The 24106-nt window shown below is 53.4% G+C and overlaps 1 protein-coding gene across 2 annotated transcripts in view; it reads right to left on the reverse strand.

Moving 5' to 3' along the window:
* STK10 (serine/threonine kinase 10) overlaps positions 1-24106 on the reverse strand; it is an 85935-nt gene that overhangs the window by 37367 nt on the left and 24462 nt on the right. For both annotated transcript variants that reach the window (XM_081136657.1, XM_081136656.1), the window contains exons 3-7: positions 11478-11526; positions 10394-10543; positions 1935-2007; positions 788-982; positions 225-306 (exon numbers count right to left, since the gene is read on the reverse strand). In XM_081136657.1, coding sequence (XP_080992783.1) covers positions 225-306; positions 788-982; positions 1935-2007; positions 10394-10543; positions 11478-11526 — 549 coding nt within the window. The remainder of the gene's footprint in view (positions 1-224; positions 307-787; positions 983-1934; positions 2008-10393; positions 10544-11477; positions 11527-24106) is intronic.

Below are 24106 nucleotides of genomic sequence, written 5' to 3' on the forward strand. Positions count from 1 at the left end.
GGCCGGGCTCCAGGGCTTCCTGCATGGCAGCCCCCCCCCCCAGCAGGAGCGGGCATCCAGGAGGCGCCCAGGGAACGTGGGCTGGTGAGCGGGGCTGTGCACGGTCGCCTGGGCTGGGTGAGGAACGCACAGCTTCCAGGTCACGGCTGTGCTCACCTGTTGTCCGCCACCAGAGGAAGGACAGAGCAGCGGCGCAGGCAGCCCCGCGAGAGGCACCCACTCACCTCCAGGAGCTGCGCAGCACTGGGCCGGGTCTCCGGGTTCTTATCCAGCGCCGTCTTCAGGAAGTCTCGGAACTCCACAGACCTGGGAGGACAGGTGGCAGCAGTCAGTGCAGAGCGGGGCGAGGGCCCAGAGATCCGGGCGTCGGGGCTCCCCTCTCCCGGAGCGCTGCGCTTCCCGATCACGCCCATCAAGATCACGCCCATCAAGATCACGCCCATCAAACGACAAAGGGCCCTTCAGGAGCTGCAAGGCAGAGGCGGCAGGGCCTTCAAGATGGCCTTCTCATCACAGGCATCACATACAGATGTGGGGACCGGAAATCAGAGGCGCAGGGACCTGCCGCAGGCCACAGAGCAAAATACAGCAGTGCTCGGGTTCCAGGCCAGGCCCCAAATCCCAGCCGAAGGCGGTGCCTGGTGGCTGCTGGGCTCGCCTGGGCTTATTCCCACAGTAGGACCCGGTTTCTCTGAGTCACCAGGGATCCCAGGCCTCCGCCTGCCTCCCCCAATCCCACCTGCCCCGCGTCTCCGCCGCTGTCCCTCCGGCAACCCTTGCTCCTTACCACTTGGAAGGTGTGAGCAGCGTGGGGGGGTCCGACTTGGCGATCTTGAGCAGGACCCGCATGGGATTGAGCTCGTGGTGCGGGGGCTCGATCTGGGCCATCTCAATCAGAGTGATGCCCAGGGACCAGATGTCAGCTTTGTAGTCATAGGGAGTGTCCTTCATGGTCTCACACATCACCACCTCGGGGGCCATCCTGAACCAACCAAGGGACAACAGAGGGCTAAGAACCCGGCCTCCACAGGCGCTTCTCGGAGACTCAGGGTCAAGGACCAGCACAAGCCAATGTCAGGGGCGGCCAGCACTCCCGAATCACGATTTCCATTCCTGTCCATCCCACTGTCTTCCTGATGGTGGTCTTCACACAGAAGGACGCCCTCCGAGCGGCTCCACCGCCACGTCCCGCTGCAGTTCCCGGTGCCTACCACAAGGTGGCAGCAACAATCCAGAACTCAGAGTCCTGGGCAGGGTGGGTGGGGGCGGAGGGGAAGGGGCCCAGAAAACACTGGGGGCGGGAGGGGCAAGGGAGCGGGTACAACAGGCGCCAGAGAAGGGACAGGGGAAGAGGCACAGAAGATAGAAGGGGGGGGGAGAGAGAGAGAAGGGGTGAGTAGTAACAAGCAAAGCAGAGCCCAACTCCACAACGGGAATCGGTGCACATGAAAAACAGAAAGCAGTTAGCTGTTGCTGTTTTTTAAGCGGTAGTTTTGGAAAAGAAGGAAACGCCAAGGACTAGAGAAGTCCAGGGAGACTTCACAGGAGGGCAGGAGCTGAACTTGATCCCTCAACTTCACAGCCCCAGCCCTGGCACCCAATCTGCACGCGCTGAACTAATCAAGAATTGAACCCTTTTTTAGGAATTCCAGTTAAAGTGTTACAACGGAGCATTTTTCTACGCACACCATACCATTTATTCCTCATAATAACCCACTCACTGGGTGCTATTATGTCCCCCGATTTTACAGATCAGGAAACTGAGGCACGGGGATGCTAAGCAACCTGGCCAAGGCCACAGCGCCAGCAGGTGGTAGAGAACGGACTCAGGCCTTCTTCCTGTCCTCTCCCTCTGCACCAGCCGGAGGTCACTTTGGGGAGTCTGAGGTTTAAGGTTCCGTCACCAATCCCTGTCCAGAAGCTACCCGACTCACCAGTAAGGCGTTCCAATGAAGGAATCTCGTTTCTGCAGAGTTTTCAGATTCTTGGCAGACACACCAAAGTCAGCTGCAAGACAAAAACCTCAGATAGAGTATTCGGCGAACATTCTTCCACCCACAGGCCTGGGGCGGGGGCTCCTCATCAACCACCAAATGCCACCTTCTACCTCACAAACAAGTGGTCATTAAAAAAACACCCACTGCTGTCAGGATGTACTGAACGCACACTTCCTACTGCTAATGAGAGTACAAACCGAAGATCTTTCTTCTAGAAAAGCAGTTTGACAGTAAATGACAAGAGCCTTCAAAATACCCAGAGTCTTCTGACACCGTAATTCCAAATCTAGGGATCTACCCTAATAAAATCATCTTACATATAAACAAAAAGTATGCAAAATGGTGTTCATCAAAGTGCCACTGCAGTACTGACAAAGCAAGTAATAACTGCTTAGCTTTCAGGGAGCAATTTTAATTAGCGATGATCACGCCTTGGGTACACCTCATCGGCCACCATACTGTCACTAAGCAAAGCTTAGGGGGTAATTTTAAATGTTTTTTTAGAAGGACTTATTTATTTTAATATGTCTTTATTGATTTCAGAGAGAGGAAGGGAGAGGGAGAGAGAGAAACATCAGTGATGAGAGAGTCACTGATCGGCTCCCCCAGGACTGGAGATCGAGCCCGCAACCCGGGCATGTGCCCTGACCGGGAACTGAACAGCGATCTCCTGGATCACAGATCTATGTTCAACCGCTGAGCCACACCGGCCAGGCAATTTTAAACGTTTTACATACAAGATGTAATATACTCTGTGTTTTCCAAAAGGATTTAAGATGGTGTCTCTCTCTCTCTCTCTCACACACACACACACACACACACACACACACACACACACGGATAAACTAAGAACTTAGGTAAGATAAGGTAAACGGTAAAGAACTGAACAAGTTAAGAAAAGTGTGATATAATCCATATGACAGGATAGCTTATAGTCATTAAAATTAGTCTTTAAGTATTTTATTCCATATTTTAATACTAAATTATACATATTAATACATATCAATATTAAACATTGACGACATATTTAATATTAGTATTTACTATGCAAATACTTTAATATTGAATAATATTAAGGTATTTTATTTATATACTTATAAGATTCAGTGGGAAAGGGGGAGATGCACAGTTGAATATAGTGTATGGTCAAAATTATGCCCCATCCCCCCAAAAAGGGCAAAAATGTACATTGAACTGACTTGGAGGTGACAGTCAAACTGTTTAAATGGTTGTCTGTGGGTGGTGAGACTAGACGAGATTTCTTCTATTTTTCTGAATCCCTTAAATAGGCTACGATGAACATGTATGACTTTTAGGACTAACAAAAAATAATACAATTTATCTTTAAACCCACACCCAATACCACTCAGTGCACAGAGAAGCATCCAATACCACCAAGGAATTTCCTCCAGTGCTCTGGTCTCTGAGACAAAGTTTCATCTTGATTAAAAAATACACTCAGGAGGAAGTGACACCTTGAGAGAAGGGTGATGGTCGGTTTAGGGCTTTGTCACAAGAAACTGCAGAAGTTGTTACAGCCGCCAGCCACTCCGGGAGCCTCTGCCTGAGTCTGAAAATGAGCGGGCCCCTCACCAGAGGCAGGGGACAGTCGCTGTATCCACTCACTCACGATTTCAAACCGGGAGGGTGGGGAATGCTAACGGCGGGGCCTGAATACAGGGACCTGGGCTCCTGTCTTGGCTTTTGTATTTCGCTGGTTCATGCATCTATCTGTCCACCCGGGCCCTCAGGAGCTGCAGCAGGGAACACAGTGGGGCCAGAGAGAGCTAAGTCTTTGTCCTCGGGCAGCTGCAGGTTTACTAACGGAAGCAGATGCAGTAAGATCACCGCCAACAGCATCTAATCAGAACCGGGGAAGGGAAGGGAAGGCAGGCGTGGGGGCTAGGAGAGTCTGGGGGGAGAGGATGTGACCTCCAGGGCAGGGGGAGGAAGGGAAGGAGGGCCTGGAGGAAGGGCAGCTGAGTGCCTCCAGGCCATTCCTTCATCCCACAAATGCTAACTGAACACCTATTACGGGCCAGGCACTGTTCTAGGTACAGAGATGAACCCCAATCCTCAGCCTCAGTGTGGCTTGTTATTCCAGCGATTGGTGGCAGTGAGAAGGACCCCGCAGGGAGAAGTGAGGAGGCAGGGCAGAGGGATGGAGAGAACTGGGGGTGGCACCTACTGTAGAGAGGAGGTCGAGATGTGGGGGAAGGTATTTCCAGGTGCAGGAAACATGCTGGCTGGAGGAGGGGCACAGATAAGACGGGAGACAGGCAGGGCCAGGACAGTTACCAAACCCCTGACCCTCAGTTTCCCTGCCTGTAACACGGGGCTGGCAACACTGTAGAACTACTTTGTCAGGTTGTCATGAGGATTAAATGACACACAGAAAGCACTGGGCTCCAAGCCCGGCCCTTGATAAACGCTCCGGGCACCTGAGCCAGTAGCCTGAGATTTTCAGGCTGGGGCAAGGCTGAGGTCAGGAAAGCTGGTCTCTGAGCCCCCGGCTGCTAACTAGACAGTAGTGGCTCAGCTGATGACGACCCTCCCCTCGCAGGGACAGTCTGGCCCGGAGAGGGAAAGGGCAGGGTCCTGTCATCACCCAGCTGCCCCAGGGGGAGGTGCAAACCCAGGGCAGAAGCCAGCTCTGGTGCTCCCTGGCCCCTGGCATGGCCTGGGTGAGTCACCACTCCTCTGGGCTCCTGGCTCACCTCCTTCCTGCTGGGTCCCCTGGGCCCCGGCTCCCCGGCAAACAGGAGCAATGGAAGGCACGTCATCCCAAGAAGTCTTTCAAGAAATCTTTTGGGAACACACACGCGCACACACACACACACACACAGAGGCCCCGCTGGTCCCTTCCAGAGAAGGGACAGAAAAAGCAGAAACCACCAACTTTCACAATGACACCCCGTTGGTCCCCAGGCCCCCCTGAGGCAAGTGCTTACTTCCCCCGCTGCCCCACAAGACAGGACACCAGGAGGGTGGGGCGGCCCCTCCCTGCAGCCGGGTGCCCGCTGTCTGCTCCCTGAATGGAGTTTGCTCTGGCAGGAGGGGGCTGCCCTGAAGCCATCCGAGGGGGCAGCAGTGGGCAGCCCCCCCGAGGAAACGGCCTCCTCCGCCCATTTGCAAACAGGCCTGGGGACAGGGCGCAGGCAGGCAGGGACCCTCCATGAGCCAGCACTTCCACAGGAAGAGGCCAGTTCTGCTCTGTCCACAGCGCCCCTGGCACCCAGGGGCACCGGACAAAGGAGCGGGCGAGGGACCAGCCTTGGCCAGAAGCCTGTACCCGCGGGGCCCCAGAAACAAGGGCTTGGGGGCTCCAGGAAGCGGCCTGGCAGCGATTCTGTTTCTAGAGCTCGATCCCCAAGCCACTGCGACGCGCGGAAGCTGCGAAACACCGCTGGGGACAGTGAGAAACGAAGGTGCTTCCGGAGCCGGCAGGGAGCGGCCAGAAAAACTGTCCTTCGCCGGGACCGGGACACGAACGCAGCCCTGACAAAGGCCGAGCCCGAGCTCGCACGTGCCAACCTGGCAGTCTCTGACGGGGAGCCCAGGGTATTAAAAGGACACTGACTGTGCACAGGCCCCGCAGACTCAGCCCCCTCCCCGCGCCGGCTGCGGGCGCCTCGCCTTTTCGCTTCATGCACTTTTATTCTTGGAAAGTTTTTGATCAAGTGTACGCATCGCTTTTATGGTTTAAAAAGCTGAAATGCACATGGCAAAGGTTTTCGAGTTTATGGGTCCTTTTGTTTTTTATCTTTCTTTTAAAAACCCCAGCGGGGGCCAGGATGTGGTAGAAACTGGTACAGCCAGTGCGCAGGGCGCCCGGGCCCAGGTTTCCAGCGGCGCAGCGTTCGCTGCCGGGAACTGCCCCCGAGACGTTCGCAGAAAGGGACTCAGGGCCCCCGCAAAAGCGCTCACCCCCCCCCCACCCCTGGCTGCTGGGGGCAACGAGAAGCCGCAGGAGGAACCTCGGCATCCCACCTGCGGGGTTTCACGGGCAACTACGGTTTACGCGCGTGATGGGACACAAGAAAAACAAGTGTTTCCAAGAAATACTTACGGTTTGGAAAAAACATCCTGATCTTATCAATTTTTTTAAAAAGTAGACTGAAAAGCTGTATATATGTACTACAATCTCAACTTTAAAAAAAAAAAAAAGTATTTCTCTAATAACTAGTATTTTCTGAGAACTTACCAGGTGTACAGCACTGTGCAGAGAGACATCGGCATGTCATTTATATCTGCCTCTGCCTGTCCTTCGGATGCCGTCTGCATACAGATTCCTACGCATATCATTCCTATCAGTGACCCTGCCGCAGGGAAAATCATCATCCCCATTTTACAGATGAGAAAACCGAAGCTCAGAGAGACTGAGTAACTTGCAGAGGGTCACCCAGCTCTCAGGGTGCACGTGACACTCAGTCTGTGCTCTTGACCACGATCTGGTCCCACCTTTATATGCACAGAAAGGAAGCACAGGGTGATGCCTTCTGACAAGATTAGGAGCAGCTTCAGTTCCCTTCTCTGTGGGCCACCCATTCCAATTGTTTACAGGGCTCTCTCTGTACTTACTATATACACATTTTTTTCCTGATCGCCACGGCAATAAACTGCTTATCAAAAACTCAAACGTTTACCGATTAAAAAGTCTCCATAATGCTGGTAGAGAGTTTGCTGTCCACGGCTCGGATGTGTTTACATAAATTTAAATTATTTCTGTAAACTACCATGACATAAATTTAATGTGTTTGCTACTTTTATAAAATGAAATCAGATCAAACATACTATTTTACAACCTGGTTTCCTCTTCTCAGGATACACGCTTGACCCTTGAACAACTCGGGGGTTGGGGGTGGAGTCAAAACTCCACAAACAACTTGACTTTACAGTCAGCCCTTTGCATCCTCGGATTCCACCAGCTGCGACTGAAAACAGTAGTTCTGAATAGTCTTCCAGCCATGGCCGGGAACACTGTTTTCGGCTGGCTGAATCCGCAGATGCGAAACCCGCCCACACGAAAGGCCGATGGTACTTCTTGGGAAAATCCAGGTCTAAGCGGACCTGCCTCGTCCAAACCCATGTCGATCAAGGGTCAACTCTCCACCTTTACAAGAGATTACACATTTTCTAGGACGTAACTTTCCACAGCTGAAAAACATTCCATCGAAGACAGTATCGTGACTTACTTAAGCCCCTACTGGAGTACACTGGAGCCATCTCAGATTTTACTATTATAAACATCGCTGCAATATTTATTGGTTCTTACATATCTCCATACATTCTAAGCTCACTGCCTCTGTGTCTAACAGTGCATTTTACACTGTGTATGTCATTTTCTGATTACCTTCCAGGTGGGCCTCAACTAGGGGTGGAGCCATGTGCCCTGCGAAGTATTTGGAAATGAATGGGGGTAGTCTGGTTGTCACAATGAATGAGTGGTCCTCCTATTTAGTGAGGGCGAGGCAGGGGCGCTAGACCTCCTGCACGGAGCAAACTGTCCCCTTGAAATGCCTGCTGAAATGGGTGGGGACAGAGAAAGCAAAGGCTCACCATCACCCCCAGCCTGGAATCCCAGGGGCCTTCTTTCTCTGGGTTACAGCCGCCAGCGACAGGCCAGGGCCCATTAAGAGGAAGGCTTCCCGGAGGCACTCAAGTGACTTCTCTTAATTATCGGGACCATCTGCGTTCCCAGGAGTGTCATGGAAACAGCACCAGGCAGGGAACTGAGAAGATTCTACTGTGATCTGAGATCAACTGCCTCATCTTTCTGGGCCTCAGTTTCCTCATCTAAAATAACTGCTCTATTTTTCTGTTCCGTTTTTTGTTTTTTTGTTTTTTAGGCAGCTAGACACACATGACCACTATGATGCCAGTCTTCCCATCCATTCTCCTGTTTTCAGCTTCCCACCTCACTGCTCTCTTCTCCCCACATATCAAACACTGGGTCAGCGCGTGGTGGCCACAGTGGAAGAACCAGGCCTGCAGGCTGCTGGCAGCAGCAAACAGGAATTCTGGGTTGGGGGTCAAGGTGGGGGTACGAGGCGCGGGACTGGTTCCCGCCACCCTGCCTGCAGGGTCCCCTGCACATCAGCAGGCCTATGGGAATATAAACTGGTAAAGTCCTAAAATGCTGAGAGTTGCTATTTACTGAGCACCGACTTTGTGCCAGGCTCTGGGCTGAGCACTGATTTTTAGGACAGCTCAGACCCCTGCTTAGAATTTGAAAGACCCCAAAAGTTCTGAAATTCACCTCCCATCCTCGGAGAAGCATCCTAGAGGGGAAACGGACACAGGCTCTTTGGAGAACAGGGTATAATCCCTGTAGCAGCTGCTCTGAGACACTGCTCAGCCTGGGAAAGAACCTGCCATTGCTGGGCCACTATGCTGCACGGGGTACCTCTGGGTGCTGGGCTCTGTCTCCCTAACCCGTCTCGTCAAGTCCATGAGGCAGGAACTACCCAACTCTGAGCTTCAGAAACTGAGCCTTGCCCAAGGGCACCCACCCACCGCCAAGCGGCAGATCCAGGACAAGAACACAGATCTTTGGACTTCAAGTCCACACCCCACTTCATATCCCAGCTGTCCTGGGAGACGGACACTGTTCCTTCTTCTCTCTGCACAGATGGACTCCCAGCAGCCACCGGGGCTGCTCCACATCCACCCAGAGCTACAACTCGGACTTTACTTGGCAGCTACCAAACGAACCTCTGGGGAAGCCTGAAACCCTGGACAGAAATAAACATTTAACAAAAGGAAGAAGCCAAACACCTAGGAGCAGGGGGAGATGCAAGCCCAGCCTCCCTGGGACAGCACTGTGTACACTTCACCCCACTGGTCACAGCAGCCCTGCGAGGCTGGTCTGCGGTTATACCATTGTACAGATAAAAGAACTGAGGGGGGTTTGGGCAGTTAGATATGTTTCTCCAGCTCGGAGGTGGCAGAGCCAGGATCTGAGGCGGGCTTTGCTGTGTTCAGAGCCCACACTCCTTGCTCAACTCACTCTGATGCTTCCTGCTTGTTTACTCTACTGAGCAGTCACTGTCTCCCATGAGGTGACACCTTCGCTGAGTCTCTTCTGCCTCCGAGTTGCATAAGGACATGGGGAGGGGGTGCCTCGAGGGGCCCAGGATGGTTCCAGGAAGCTTGGAAGAGGGTGACAGGCAGCCCCCACCAGGCCAGGCTGCAGATGCCGGGCCCCAGGGAAGGAGGATTTTCCTAAAGAAAACAGCAGCCCCCGCAGGCGTCTACCCTGAGGCTCCAGGCCCGTGGGAATTGTGCAAATAGTCGCACAGTCAACTCTCCCTGAACTTTTTCCTTCTAATAGAGCTCCCTGGTGGTCCCAGTGCGCATGCCGAGGCCGCGGGAACCTCATGCACCGTCCGCTTCCATCCACCCTCTGCTAGGTCCTCAGCGGGATTCCTGAGTCCGCCCCGAGCCTCAGCACCCTCCAGGTTTAGGGGGGTGGGGTGGGGGGGAAACAGCACGGGAAATGAGAACCCCACTGGCCACGTCTTGGCCCACGCCTGCTGGGGCCCTCCCTCCACCCCTGACCCCACCTGCAGGCTGGTCCTGATCCAGGTTTTCTGTGTTCTGCCTCCTCCGAGTGATCAGCTCTACAAGACTGGACCGAAGGTGTCCCTTGAGTCCCCCAGAGTGCATGAGACTGCACTCTGCCCCCTGGATGCTCCCTGGCCACCTACCCTCTACCCTTGACTGAGTCAGTCCACTGGCAGCTCTGCTGCTGGGAAGGCCAAACCCTGCGACTTCCTCCCTCGTGGTCTGATCCTGAGCAGCTCATTTCACTGTGGGCCCGTGTCCTCACCTATGTTGGATGTACTACACACACACACACACACACACACACACACACACACACCCTGGAGTGCTGATAAAGTGAGAGGACGTCTAGAAAGTGCCTTTTCTCACAGCACAGCTTCATAAACCCAATGATTACGTGTTGTTCCTTTATTATCACTCTCCCCAAAATACCCCATGTCTCACCTCTCACCTCTGCCCACCAGGCTCCCCCTTCCCAGGCTGCCCTGTCCAACCTGGTTTACCAGGCAATTACCTACCCACCTTCCACAGCCCCTGTGTGCTCCAGGAGACAGAGCATCCCTCACCTCTATGCCCCAGACACCAGTGCCCCTCCCCTAGTTGTGACAACCAAAGATGTCCCCAGGGGACAAAATCACCATCCACTGAGAACCCATGGGAACGGTCTCTGCCCTGTGGTCCAGAGCAGGTGGAGGAGGGAGCTCACATCCTGGGTGGCCGTGGCAGTGAGGCTCCCACACTCACCCCCTCCCGCCCGCAGAGCCAGACCGGCACCCTCAGGCAGACACCGTGGAGCTCTGCCCACCGCCCCGACCTGCAGATGCCCTTACCCAGCCTGATGTCGCCCTCCAGGGTCATCAGCACGTTGCCAGCCTTCAGGTCCCGGTGGATGATCTTCTTGCCGTGCAGGAAGTGGAGGGCTTCTAGCATCTGGCGACAAACGACCTGAATCTGGGGCTCCGTGAGGCCACGGTCCAGCTCTGGAAACAGAGAACAGTTGTCAGTTCAGCGAGCGCTCACCGCGGGCAACTCGATGTCAGCCACTGGCAGGAATGAGAAACACAGAAGCCGCCAACATTACCGAGCACTGTGTACCAGGCTCACTTCTAAGTTACCTGTTTCCTCCTCACAGTAACCTTATGGAGCAGGCACAGTCGTTCCCCATTCTACAGATGAGGAAACTGAGGCTCAGAGAGGACAGGTCACTTGCTCAAGCTCACACCACAGTCACAAAACAGCGGCGATTACTACTATATTTTTAGTTATTGCTCAAGCTTCCCGGGGACATCAAGACTTAACAACAGCCCTGGCTGGTGTGGCTCAGTGGGTTGGAGCATCACCCCACACACGGAAAGGCTGCAGGTTCGATCCCCAGTCAGGACACATACCCGGGTTACGGGTTTGACCCCAGGTCGGTTGGGGCGCATGCAGTAAACTGATGGATGTTTCTCTCTCACATCAATGTTTCTCTGTCTCTCCTCCTCACCCCCCGTCTCTTCCTCTCTCTAAAATCAATAAAAAGCACATCCTCAGGTGAAGAAAAATAAAAAAAATTAAAATAAAAAATTTTTTAAAAAAGACCTGACAACATCCCCATTCAGCTCTTACAAAATGGGTGGAATCCCCACTTTTCAAAGCACCTCCAGCAGGTACCTCCCTGTCACCTCCTGAGAGTGCTGTGGGGTTGGGCAAAGGAGTCACCACATGTCTTATGGCCAAGAAGGCTCAGGGGGTGAGTGAACAGGACGTGTTGGGTTTCCGAGTGCCCCGCCTTCTCTCCAAGAACCCAACCTGGAAGGGGGACAGAGCGAGGGGGTGCTCGAGGCCAGGTGAATTACTGGGGAGGAGGGGTGAAGGACGCCTGCCCTAGGAACAGCCGACCCCCCCCACCGCCCTGGACCAAGGAAGACTCACCCAGCATGATGGCATCCACAGCTCCCCCAGGACAGAACTCGATCATGATCTGCAGGAAACAGCAAGGTGACGCTGAGCAGGGCGCACAGCCAGCGAGATGGGGAGGTCCCAGGGCGTGACCCCCACCCAGGCTGCCGGGCCAGCGCCTAAGGCCCTTGCTCCCCGGGCTCTCCTCCTCCTGCCCTGGGGCCTCTGCCGTCTGCACCCCTCCCCAACCCTCACAGGAGGCTCTAACACCCAGAGCCTGGGACACTTCATTTTTCAGGGAAGAAAAAAAAACACAAAACACCAAGTTGCCATGGATACCCACAGGTTCAGTGAACAGTCGTTTCAGCCAAGCCCACACCCTCCCTCCGACCTGTCCTGCTCACTGTCCCCACCTGCCAGCTGTCCCACTTTCTGGCCTCCACAGCCAGCGGTCTCAGAGGACACCTTCAGCCCTCATGCAAGCTGTCCCAGTCCTCCTGGAATCCTGGCACCTGCCTCTTGCCTCCATCTTCCAGAGCCTGGGGCCCTGGCTCCCTCGGGGCCTTGAAGAGCAGCTCAGGTGGAGAAACTGAGGCCCAGAAAGTGGAGGTGACTGACCAAGGACACAGGTTGTTTAGTGGCAGGTCCCGGACTGGAAAGCAGTCTTCCAGCCCTCATGTTATTCAGGCAAGCACTGTTTCATTCACTCACTCATTCATTCATTCATTCATTCATTCATTCATTCCACACATACCCCATAGGCAGCAGGCCCTGAAAGAACCACCAAGCCCAGGCCCTCAAGGGGCTCCTGGCCCAGTGCAGGGAACTGAAAAGGGAGATTAGAGTAAAAAGTAACGTGAGTACCGACAGGCCCTCCCGCTCTGGCTCTCTCCCCCCTTCACTCTTTCCCACCAGCTCTGGCCTTATATGTGCAAACATGCTTCCTCTTTTTCCTTAAAGTACGGATTCAGGTGGGTGGGAAGGGCGGAAAGTGACACAAACTTCAGGACGCTCCCGGAAGCTCCCCCCACCTCTGGCTCCTGGCCCTGCTGGCTGGGAAGTCCCTCCAACCAAGAGGCAGACCCAGTGCCTGCGGGCGGTCAGAAGGGCAATGTGACCTTGGGTAGGCCACTTACTCTCCCCAAGTCTCAATCTCCTCATCTGTGAAACAGAACTCATCTCCTCTACCTCCAACGTCCACAAGTCAAGACACGGTAAGTGGACGCCACACCAATTAACACGTGCTTGCTAAATCTCTAGCGAACAAATGAATTCCCCAGAAAGCATCACACATAGACTATGTAACTTAGGCCTCCTACAAAAATATGCCTTCTGAGAACTACAATCTATCAGCACACCCGCAGTTATAATCAAAAGTCAGTACGAGAAGTGGTCAAACCCAGCAGTTCCCACCTCATTCAGTGGAACTGTCCCTTACACAACACCCTTACCCAAGGCCCCCAAGCTCCCTCCTCCCAGAGCTCGGCACCAGGGAAGGTCACACTTTCCACCAATCTAGTTCACTTCCTCCTCTGCCGTTCGAGGCCTCCATGACCCCTTGCGCTTCCCTTTTCTTTTTTTGCCTTGGCTGCTGGGAAGCTCTGAGCTGAGCTTTGGTTTTATTCCCATAAATAAATGCACCAACTTTTGGTTCTATGCCAGGATTAAACCCATGATATTTTACAATCTGTGTATGGCCTCGATGAAGTCGTTTTAGGAAATCACTGCCCTCACCCCTGGACTTCTGAAGTGTGAAGCTTTCCTGGACACAGCAGTACTCGTATTAACCAGGACACGAGTCAGTGATGTCCCATCAGCCCTTTTGTAAACATTGCCCGACAAAATGGTTAGGTTTTTCTTCTCTTTTTTAAAAAGTGTTTTATTCCTCCTTTTGGTTTTAAATGTTTCAAGGTTTCATGCCTTTTGTGTGACGCAAAAAAAAAACAAACAAAAAACAACAAACCACAAACACACACCCTAAAAAACAAAAAACAAAATGACCCTTTCATGACTTGGCTCTCACTGGGTCCCATTACCTGGATCTTTCTTTTTTTTTTTAAATCTCCACTTGAGGATATTTTTTTCCATTGCTTTTCAGAGAGAGTGGGAGGAAGACAGAGAAAGAGAAACATCAATGTGGGAGAGACACATCAACTGGATGCCTCCTGTACATGCCCTGACTAGGGCCGGGGATCGAGCCTGCAACCGTGGTACATGCCCTTGGCTGGAATCAAACCCAGGACCCTTCAGTCTAAGGGCCTACGCTCTAACCACTGAGCCAAACTGGCCAGAGCTCATTACCTGGGTCTTAACGCTTACCTTACAGGACTCTTACAGAAATGCAGTGGGTTTAATTAACAAAATAATAACCTCAAAAAATAGTAATAAAAATAAAATAATCATCTTTAATGCCTTAGGAAGTCACCAAGTATGCATGCTTAGAAAAGAGAAAGAATGCACATACATCAACACAGGGAAGGGCTAGAGGGGTCTATACTGTATTTTCCACGTTTTAGTCAATGAATATGTTATAAAATTTTATATTAGGAATGATCTTTTTTAACTGGGAAGAACTGGCTTAAAATAACCCCAGGTTGCAGATGCATCTGTGCATCTGAGGGACAGGGGTATATGTGTCCGTTCATAATGAAAGCCCCAGCAGCCTGTGCCCACAGCATCCTGGGATGAAAGGAGGCTCCGTGGGATCGAGGATTCCTGGGTGCAACGCTCAAGGCCTCCGAGCCCTCAGCAGCCCCAATTCCAACAACCCCCAGGACCAAGGACTGACTCCTTGATCTGGTCAGAGGCTCGTCCTTTGTGCTCCCTCAAGAGGGCATTAGGCAGCCTGTGGCTCAGGGTTTTCTCTGGACCTGGAGAAGTGAGGCTGTGGTCAGTTCAACCCACGGACAATTATCATCTGAGGGCCTACCAGGGGCCCTGTATCGCTAGGCTCAGCAGGGCCATAAAAGTAGTATTCAATCAATAAACACTATCCACTATCTGGGCTCCTAGTCTGTGACAAGCCTGGGGACTGGCGACCTAGGACAGATTAGATAGGTCCCTGCGCCAAGGTCATAGGCAGAGGTGGATACAGAGGCAGGAGGTACAGGCACGTGGTGACTGCATTACCCAGAAGCCTGTGGCTGAAGCAGTTAGCCAGGCCTGGAGCTATCCTGGCGAGCTTCCCGGAGGAGACATCCGGCCTGGTTTTTGAAGGGCAAATTTACCAGGTGAAGAAAGACAAAGCCATTCCATGTGGAGCACAGCAAGCGCAGAGGCAGAGCCGCATGGAGGAGTGTGGAGGGGAGCGCGGCGGAGTACTCCACGGGGCTGGAAGAGAGCAGGCCGCAAAGGTGAACTTTATCCTGAGAGCTGTGTGTGTCCGCGGAGAGGCACCAGAGCGCTTTAACAAGGGGGGTCGTAGACGGGTTTCTGCTTTGGGGAGATCCCCAAGATGTGTTATCTCTGGGAGCTGGGAAAACAGGGAAACAGTGGATTCTGGGCAAATGGCAAACAGGCAGTTATATCAGTCCTGGTGCCCGGGGGGCGACAACTGTCTTCCCCCTACACACAGCGTTTCTTTCTTTCCCTTCCAGAAAAAGCCATGAGAACTGGGTGGGACTCACCTCATCCCAGGCGGGAAGGGGGTGCCTAAACCTATCAGGGAAATTCGCTGCCCCTGGCCCTGATGGCTGGTCCGGGGCTAGTTCACCAGAGCAAGGCTGGTGGGTTCTGGCTGGTGCTGTGGGACGCCCCGGCGTCTCCGCTGGAGAGGACTGGAAGCACCCGGCCCTGAGGGTCGCAGGCAGCCACCTTGCAACCATGAGGAAAGCCAGTGTGAAGACAAAGCTGATACAAAGAGGAGGGCAGAGAGAGTCAGCGTATCAGGGCCCTGCTCCAACTCCCCCGATCTCACATTCGGCAAGACATAGTGAGGCTGAACAAGGGCAAAGGGACAGGAGGACAGGGTGCCATCCCGTGGGGCAAATAAGGTTTCCCTGGGACTCTCTAGGGGGACCAGCTTAAAACTACCTGAGCGGCCACCAGAATGACAGGGAGACAGTTTCTGCTTCAGAAGGTCTGGGGCGGAGTCCACGAACCTGAGTTTCTAACAAATGACCCAGGGATGCTGCTGCTGGTCCCCGGAGCAAACTGAGAACCTTACTGCTCGATCGGAATTTGCAAAAGTGCAAGAGGCCTGGATCTTGGGGCCACATCTCTCCTCTCCCAACAAAAACATAATGTAGGGGGGTAGCAGAGACATCTTGGAGACAAACTGGCCAAATGGTCATGTCTCATGCTCCTTTTTAAGCTGAAGTTTATCACCAGCGCTCCTACTTCTCGCCTCTGATCAAAGAGTGAGGGGCTTGAGCAGGAGGTGCGACCATCCCATGAGCCCTTCCCAGCGCTGGCTCGTGAAGCCCTGGGTGGCGGCAAAGGGATTTGGGGATTTGCAACAGGAAACATGGTCAGATGGAAACAGATGGAGTTTTTCAATGAGCATTTTGAAAAAACGAGGCAGGTCAGCCGGAGCTTGGATACAGGGAGCGCCTTCAGGGAGGGAGGCGCTGGCTTTTTCCAGGGCCCCTTGTCAGACCAGGACGCTCTGCGCGACAGGCCTGCCTCCTCAGCTCTCACCAGCTGGGTGTCCCTAGAGACCAGGGCCCATGCCCACGCTCAGACGCGCCGGGTGGGGACTGGCCGGCGGCCTGTACTCGCTGGCTCCCCTCTCTGGCTGGAGGCCAAAGGAAACTGGAAACCTGTTTACCTCCAGCCCGCTCCGTTTAGACTAAGCAGCTGTCACTGTGCAGCGTGAGGCTCAGGGCCCGGGCACGTGATCCTGGCGGCCATGTCTCCGCTCCGGTCACTCATTCATTCACTCAGTCAGGGATTCATCAGGCACCTACCCCAGACCTGCCCCATTTTAGCCGCCGGGGACACAGCACTGTACTTACAGAGCTCCAGTCAGGAGGCATTCTCGCTCCTGGGCCCTAAACCTCCTTTGGAGCTGTGCAAATGGACTGGGGGCCCCAGAATTTAAAATCTCTCTTCTCCACCAGATCTACCCTGCAGGACTGAACACTGATGCCAAGGTGCTGAGCTGAGCTGACGTCCGCCCTTCCCAGTCACACACAGGGAAAGCCCCACAGTCTCACTCTGTGCCCTCCACCTCCTCACAAGGTAAGTGGTCGCCAGGTAGCTTAACCAGGGTCAGCCTCAGTTTCCCCATCCATGACATTTAATAGACATTGTTCACTGTGCCAGGCCCTGTGCCTAGTGCCTGGCACGGATTATCTCACGCTCACTATCTGAGGTAGGTATCCAAAAAAATGCCTATACCACCCTAGCCAGTTTGGCTGAGCCATTAGAGCATTGGCCCGAGGACTGAAAGGTCCTGGGTTCGATTCTGGCCAAGGGTATGTACCTCGGTTGCAGGCTCGATCTTGGGCCTTGATCAGGGCGTGTGTGGGAGGCAACCAATTGATGTGTCTCTCACACAGCGATGTTTCTCTCTCTCTCTACCCATCCCTCCCTTCCACTCTCTCTGAAAAGCAATGGAAAAAATATCCTCAGGTGAGAATTGAAAAAAAAAGGACTGTACCTCGTGGGGTGTATTGTGAGGATTAAACAGGACAATGTGTGCTGGGCATAAGCATGACACCACCTGACACACAGGAAGTAACCATTGATACATGTTACAAATTACTGTATTTGGTGATATTTATTCCCATTTTACAGATGAGGAAACTGAGGCTCAGGGAGATTATGAAGGTCACACAAATAGTAAGTGGCAGAGCCAGGATCCAAACTGGGGCCTATTTAGGTGCCAAGTCTGGGCTCTGTCATCTGCCTGATGAAAGACAGGCCGAGTGGCCCCATCCTGCCTTCCTTGTGCCTCAAGGAGGAAGCCACAAGAAACTTGAGTCACACACAGCCCCCGGGGGGACAGAAAAGGCCCTCTGCCTCCGCGCTTCAACCCTCCAACCCTCGCTGGGCCCCACTGATCAGTTCACACATACCAAGTGAGCTTGCTCAACCAGAGATAAGGGAGCCAGGATGTTCCAGCCTAGATAAGAGTGCCCTTGGACCACCTACAGGGTTTATTTTCATTTTTTTGTTAATCCGCACCCGAGGATATTTTTCCCATTGATCTTTAGAGAGAGTGGAAGGGGGGGAGAGAGAAACATGGATGTGAGGAGAGACACATCAATTGGTTGCCTCCCACACGCACCTGGAACAGGGGTGGGGATCAAACCTGCAACCCAGGTACATGCCCTTGACCAGGAATTGAACCCACAACCTCTTGCTCCGCAGGCCGACACTCTAACACTGAGCCACACTGGCCAGGGCCACCCACAGGATCCAGAAGTTTTACAACCCACAGGCCACAGGGCTAAGTGGCAGAACTGGGTGAGCAATGCCACAGCCCAGCAGTCCCCGAGAGACAACTTGGGGATGACAAGCCAGAGATCAGGCATCAGCATCCTGGGAACCACACAGTGCTCTGGGCTTAGGTCCCCTCGCCTCCTAGCCTTTTCCTGAAGGCAATAGGGGTACTGGGTACACAGAGGTGCTCAATAAATAAATGCTGGCAACACTCCTGAAGCTAAAATTAAGTAAGCCACAGCCAGGAGGTCTGGACATAGTCCCAGCTCTGCCACTGTCCTTCTGGGGGCCTGTCATATGCCCTTTCCTGCTTTGAGCCTCAGTTTCCCCACCTGGAGAATGAAGCCTTCAACAGCTATAAAGTTATTTGCAACAATGACATTTTAGGATTCAAGGTGACTAAAGTCACTTTATCACTAAACAAGCAGTTTATAAAGTTCCATTCGTATCCACTCACAGAGTCTGGGGCCTAGTACATGATCAGTAAGTGTTTGATAAATGAATATTCATTGGCCTTAAGGTGCCCAGAAATCAAGGCAAAACAGCCAGAAGGTGACTAATATAGCTGACAGATTCTGCAAAGACAGACACAGCAAGCCTGTCCCCTACTCTTCTGTCCCCTGAGACAGTAGAGGTGATGGCTGCCACCACTGGGCACTAATGCAGTCCTGGCACCGAACTCAGCGTCCTTTAAGCGTTCCCTCACATACTCCTGGGAGCAGTTACATTCATCCCTATTTTACAGAGGGGGAAACTGAGGTTTGGTAGGGAAAGGGCCTCCCCAAAGCCACTCAGCTCTCAGTGACAAACCCAGGTCTGCCTGACTCTGAGACACAAAGACAGTGACGTGTGTAGCCTGGAGCAAACCCCTGGGCCCGTTTCTTCCTGAGGAAGCCTGCAAGTGCTAGAGTCAGTCCCCAGGCCTCCCTCACAGAGAGGCACTGTCCCCTGGGCAAGGGGACACTGCATCAGCACAGCAGAGAGGATTCTGGTCTGCAGAATGGAGTCCACAGCGTCAGCCACCGAAACACAGTGGTCAACACACAAGCGTCTCCCGCTTCTCAGCAGCCTTCCCCGGAGGTGGAGTCGCAGGACCAGCACCTCCGAGCTCCAGTCCCGACAATGCGGCCCTTGAGCGGCGGCCCACGCCCACAGGCCTCCCAGGAACGCTGGCAGCTGACCGGCTCCCCCCGAAATACTCCCCCCACAGAAAGCCTGGGGAAGGAAGGCATTCAGGCTCCCCCTGCCTGTGTGAGCGGAGCGCCCCCCACAGGAAACAAGGGGGAGTCCGAGGTGGCTCTGAGTCCCGATGTGCTGGCCCAAGTCCAGGGGCATCTCTGGGGTGGCCCTGAAGTGACTCAAATTCAGGGGTGCCTACCTCCTTCTGACACTGTTTAGCCCAGAGGGCAGGGGCACTGGCTTTGGGGTCAACATTCCCCGACCTTAAGTCCAAATGCTGCCACTGGGTGACTTTGGGCATACACTTAACCTCTCGGAGCCTTTGGGACAAGTTCACAGATCTGAGCCTCAGTTTGCTCACCTGTAAAATAGGGGTAACTATAGGACCAGCCTCCTAGGTGGTGAGCAAATGGGATGTGAGTGGAAGTGAGAGGGGTGAGCAAGGACATGAGGGACACGTGAAGTGTGCCAGGTGACAATGACAGGCGGGGCCAGGTCCCTCACTAAACCCCCATAGAGATGCTTGGAAATGTGACACAGAGACCTCAGTCCAGCCACTCCAACAGCAGGACCCCAGGCAAACCCCAGGTCATCCGGGCTCCCTGTCCCATCTATGGGTCCCCACCTGCTCCCACCTGGGAACACGAGCTGCCTCAGGAGGGGCCACTGTGTCTGAGGCTGGCTCCGGTCACACCAGTGAGTGCCAGCACCCACCTGCACACCGTGACTTTCGTGATGCACAGCGTTGCCGGCTACTTTCTAACAGCAGTTCCTCTACGGCGCTGGCTGTTTCAGAACAGAGATGCAATCTCTGTCAGGGGCCAACAGCTGGCTGCTGAGCCCAAGGGGACAATCCACAGAAACCACAGTGGGTGACATGTGGTCACGTGGACAGGTGTGGCCAGCTGGGCCCGCCTGCCCACACCCTGCTGTGACCCTGGGACCTGCTCTTCCTCTTTGATAAATGCTCACTCTCAGATAAGCAGTCACACCCCAAGAGGCCCAGGGTCACTCCTTCAGAGTCACACACACTTACAGACACAGCGCGGCTCACGTGTACAGGAAGTGCAGACCCCTCACAAGCCTATTTTTGGATTCCTAGGCCGTGTGGCCTGAATCACACGCCCACCCTGTCTGGGCAGCTAACCTCTGGGGCAAAGCAGGCTGCACAGATGAAAAACTGTCCCCTCACACACTTTTCTGGGAATTGAGTCCTCTTGGTTATCCTTACTTTCCTCCATTTTGATAGAGACCTGGGAAAGGAAATACTTCCTCTCAATTCTACTTTAAGAAAAGCAGTGCCACACGCCAATGGCAAACAGTCTTCAATCTCGGGGGTTGTTAGGGAGTAGTGAGGTCTGAGGCTAACTAGAGGTCACAACCCGCCTAGGGGCAGCTGCTGCTCATCTCAGACAACTGTGGCCATACAGAAAGGTAGCCTGGTTGTTCAAGGAAAGCCAGAGGCCAGAATTCTGTGTGACATCTTCTGACAAAACACTAGCAACAAATTTCTAAAAGCATCACACACACCCAACCAAATGCATCTGCCGGCTCAATCTGGCCTAAGATCACCGTCTGTGACCTTCTCTAAGGTTCACCGCACAGGTGGGGGCCTGGCATGGGAGACACCCTCCCACTCCCAACAGTGAAAGCTGAGTGGTAGAGACCTGTGGTTCTCAACCAGAGGCGATTCTGTCCCCCAGGGGACACCTGGCAACATCTGGAGACAGTTTTGGTTGTCACGAACAAGGGGGGAGGTGGCATCTACCGGCATCTGGTGGGCAGAGGCAAGAGCAGTGCTCAGGCTGAAGGCTTTGGCAGGCAAAGGGATCGGGCTAGAACTTAACAGAACTGGTTTATTTTCTTTTATTTCTATTTATGGCACGTGGATCCTAGTTTTCCATTTAGGGTAGTAAGACGAGAGTTTTCTTTTAAATAAATAAATAACGTTTTCTTTTACATAAAAAAATTTCTTTGTTTTAAAGAAACTGTATTAACTATTACAGAGCTAGCAGAATAAATGAGGTTCGGAAGAGGCAGCCATACCAAGAGTGTCATATAAATAAATACTGTGGACATTTAACACCAAAAACAGTATATTCATACGGGGGAGGGGCGGGTAGAGGGGGAAGACTCCATGGCAAACAAAGGAGTCACGGCTTTATTTTTGCTTGTTAGGTATCCCAGAGAGATTCCTGGGCAGATAAGCTCCCTGCGGAACTTTCTGCCTGTGGGGGGTAGGGGGACAGCAAGGGACTTTTGAACTTGGCCTGTGCGGGTCTCCAGGCCGGGCCTCCCCTCACCTTGTGCTCTGTGCTGGTGTGGTCATCCCCCCTGCTGTCATCTTTCTTCCTGTGTGGGGGTGACGTGATCAAAGCGAAGCCTGAAGCCTTGGGAAGGGTCCCCAGGTGAAAGGCAGTGAAGCCAGAAGGGAGGGCTTCCTGGAAGAAGGCACCAGATGGCAAAGACCTGGAGCTGTCACCCACACGGAGCTCAGAAGAGCTGGGGAAGACGCCTGGGAAGGTGTGGATGGCAGACTGTCATTAGCCTGTGTGCCAGGTAACAGGTCTAGAACATGTGAGCGAAAGGGGGCAACAGAGTAGACCCCACAGGCTCAGCAGGCTCCTGGGCAGGCCTCCCAAGCTCAGAGACCAGCGGTGACCACGCAGGAGGGTCTGACCACGAAGCCCTGGCCGGGCGGGTCAGGCGGGCAGTCCCGTCCGGCCCGCAGCTTCCTCAGCCAAGGTCGGTCTTCACCGTAAGTGAGCTCTGCCCACTGATCTATGCAACGAGGGCAACACCCCTGGGAAACGGCAGAGTAATTCCCTTCTCTAGACCCCTGGAGGCCCGAGCAGGAACCACAGACCCTCAGTGTCGCCTTGTTCCCCGAATGCCACCTCCAGGGGCTGTACCTGTTAACTGTCCCGCACCCACCAACGTACAAGAAGTGTGCGCTCGGCCACCTTGCGTTCCGCCCGACCCCAGGGATGTCCCCGCTTTGCTCTCTCCGCCTCCCTCACCCACCACCCGGGCTTCAGGCGCCTCCCCCGTTTCCCCCCGATTCCCCCGATTCCCCCGATTCCCCTGAACAAGCCGAGCCGCAAAGCTGCTGTTCTCCGCATTTCCTCAGTCCTTGAGGCCTTGCTTCGGGCCGTGTCCTCAAAATTTTCGCTCAGGTGAATTACTTTTTCTTTCTTTTACTGTAAGGCAGTGTTTTATTTACTCTGTCCATTAATGGCCAACATTTGAGAACATTTACAATATTAATGGAACTTAATCTAAGAGAAGTTCAACTTAACATCTTTCAAGATGTTTCAACACCGGGTAGTAATAAGAGGGACAATTACGGTTGAAATTGTGATGTCGAAACGTGTAAGGAATGTTCGATGCTGGTCTGCATGCAACGCGGCTTTTGGTGTGAAGTTCTCGGTGGAAAGAAAGAGCATGTGGCTCACCCCCTAACAGGGGTCCCCCTAATCTGGGATGGCCTCCGGCATTTCATCCGTGGTTTGGGGCACAGTCGTCTGTGACGGTGTGAATGGGGCCGAGGAGCAAGGCGCCTGCTCTTCATGTTTACTCCCAACTACAGGGGCGAGGGGCAGGCGCCCAGCAACTGCCCAGGGCTGTGAGGCCAACAGGGAGCCCACGGAGTTTAGCCAGGATTCGGGGGGACATGCCGCTCGAGGTACAGTATGAAGCCAAATTGGGAGCTTAAGAAATGAGCAAAGGCCACGTGAATTTTCCACCATCTTCCCCGTGGCTTTAGACAACCTCGGCGCGAAGTCCCCACCCTCAGCGGAGTCCCCACGCTAGGAGGGAGTCCCCACTCTCGGAGGAGTCCCCACCCTAGGAGGGAGTCCCCACCCTCGGAGGAGTCCCCACCCTCTGTGCAGAGTCCCCTGCCAAAGTGCAGACCAGGGAGCCGCAGGGGGAGAGGAAAAACGGAAAAACTGAGCAAAAGGCCAAGTGGCGCCGGCACCCCCCCAGGCCGGCTCAGATAAATTCCTATAAAAATGTCCTACAGGTTCGGACATTCTTTCCTTAACAACAGAGAGCCGTGGAAGGGGCCTTCTTTAGGGCAGTGTGACAGGAGTAGGGTCTCTCTTCCACAGTCCTTGAGGACCCCTCTGGATGTATGGCCTTTGACCAATTTGCTCCGTGACCTTGGGTAAAGCCCAGACCCTCTCTGGAAACCCAGCTGGCTCATCTTGCAAATGAGGGGTTGGCTGCGTGACCCCCGCACAGCCAGCTGGTTCAGTCCACACTCACCCCGCCTGGCTCTGGTGGTCTCCTGGAGCTACCGACTGTTAAGTTTTCAGGAATTTTTGTAAGCCGGTTGTTAAACACAACCATTATTAAAAATTAAGTTCTATAACCGTTTAGTTTTTAAAATCATATTTAAAACAAAGATGATAAATACTCAAGAACGCAGCGCTTTCCTAATTATTTTACCATATCCCGTCATCCGTACAGGTCATCACGGAGGGCACATCCTCCCCGCTCTGTGTGAGGGACATACTTACACCACAGAAATTGGCAGAGGCTATAAACCAGGGCTGCTCTTCCCGGAGGGCTGACTGTTAACCATTCACCATAAATGCCACTCTCTCGCACTCCCGTAACACATGTAGAAAAGAGACCGGCCCTTGCAAGACTTCCCCAGAGACTGAAGTCTGGCTCCAGGCTGGGGTTTGGGGGATGCTGGGGCAGTCAGAAACCAGGGCAGATTCCTGAGGTCGGCCCAGGGTTTCCTGCTTCGCTGCCGCTCAGGACCTGGGGTGCGTCCAGAGCTGCCTGTCCACATTGCCCACACGGCAGCCACGAACCACACGTGGCTACGGAGCCCTTGAAATGCAGCTAGTGTTGAAAACTGATCGTTTTATTAACTTTTAATTAACTTAAATTTGAAACATGACACGAGAGTCTATTACTGGGAAACATTTAAGAATGTTGGAACCACTGGGGATGGGAATCTCTTCTGTCAACTATAAATTTTATGACATCTAAGTCTAATTATAGATCAATTTTATAACCACTGTAAATTTTATGACATCTAAGTATAGATTTCTGATGAATATTTAGCTCCGGCATTGAGA

This window comes from Miniopterus schreibersii (genome assembly GCF_964146895.1).
Source record: "Miniopterus schreibersii genome assembly, chromosome: 4".
NCBI classification, from domain to species: domain Eukaryota; kingdom Metazoa; phylum Chordata; class Mammalia; order Chiroptera; family Miniopteridae; genus Miniopterus; species Miniopterus schreibersii.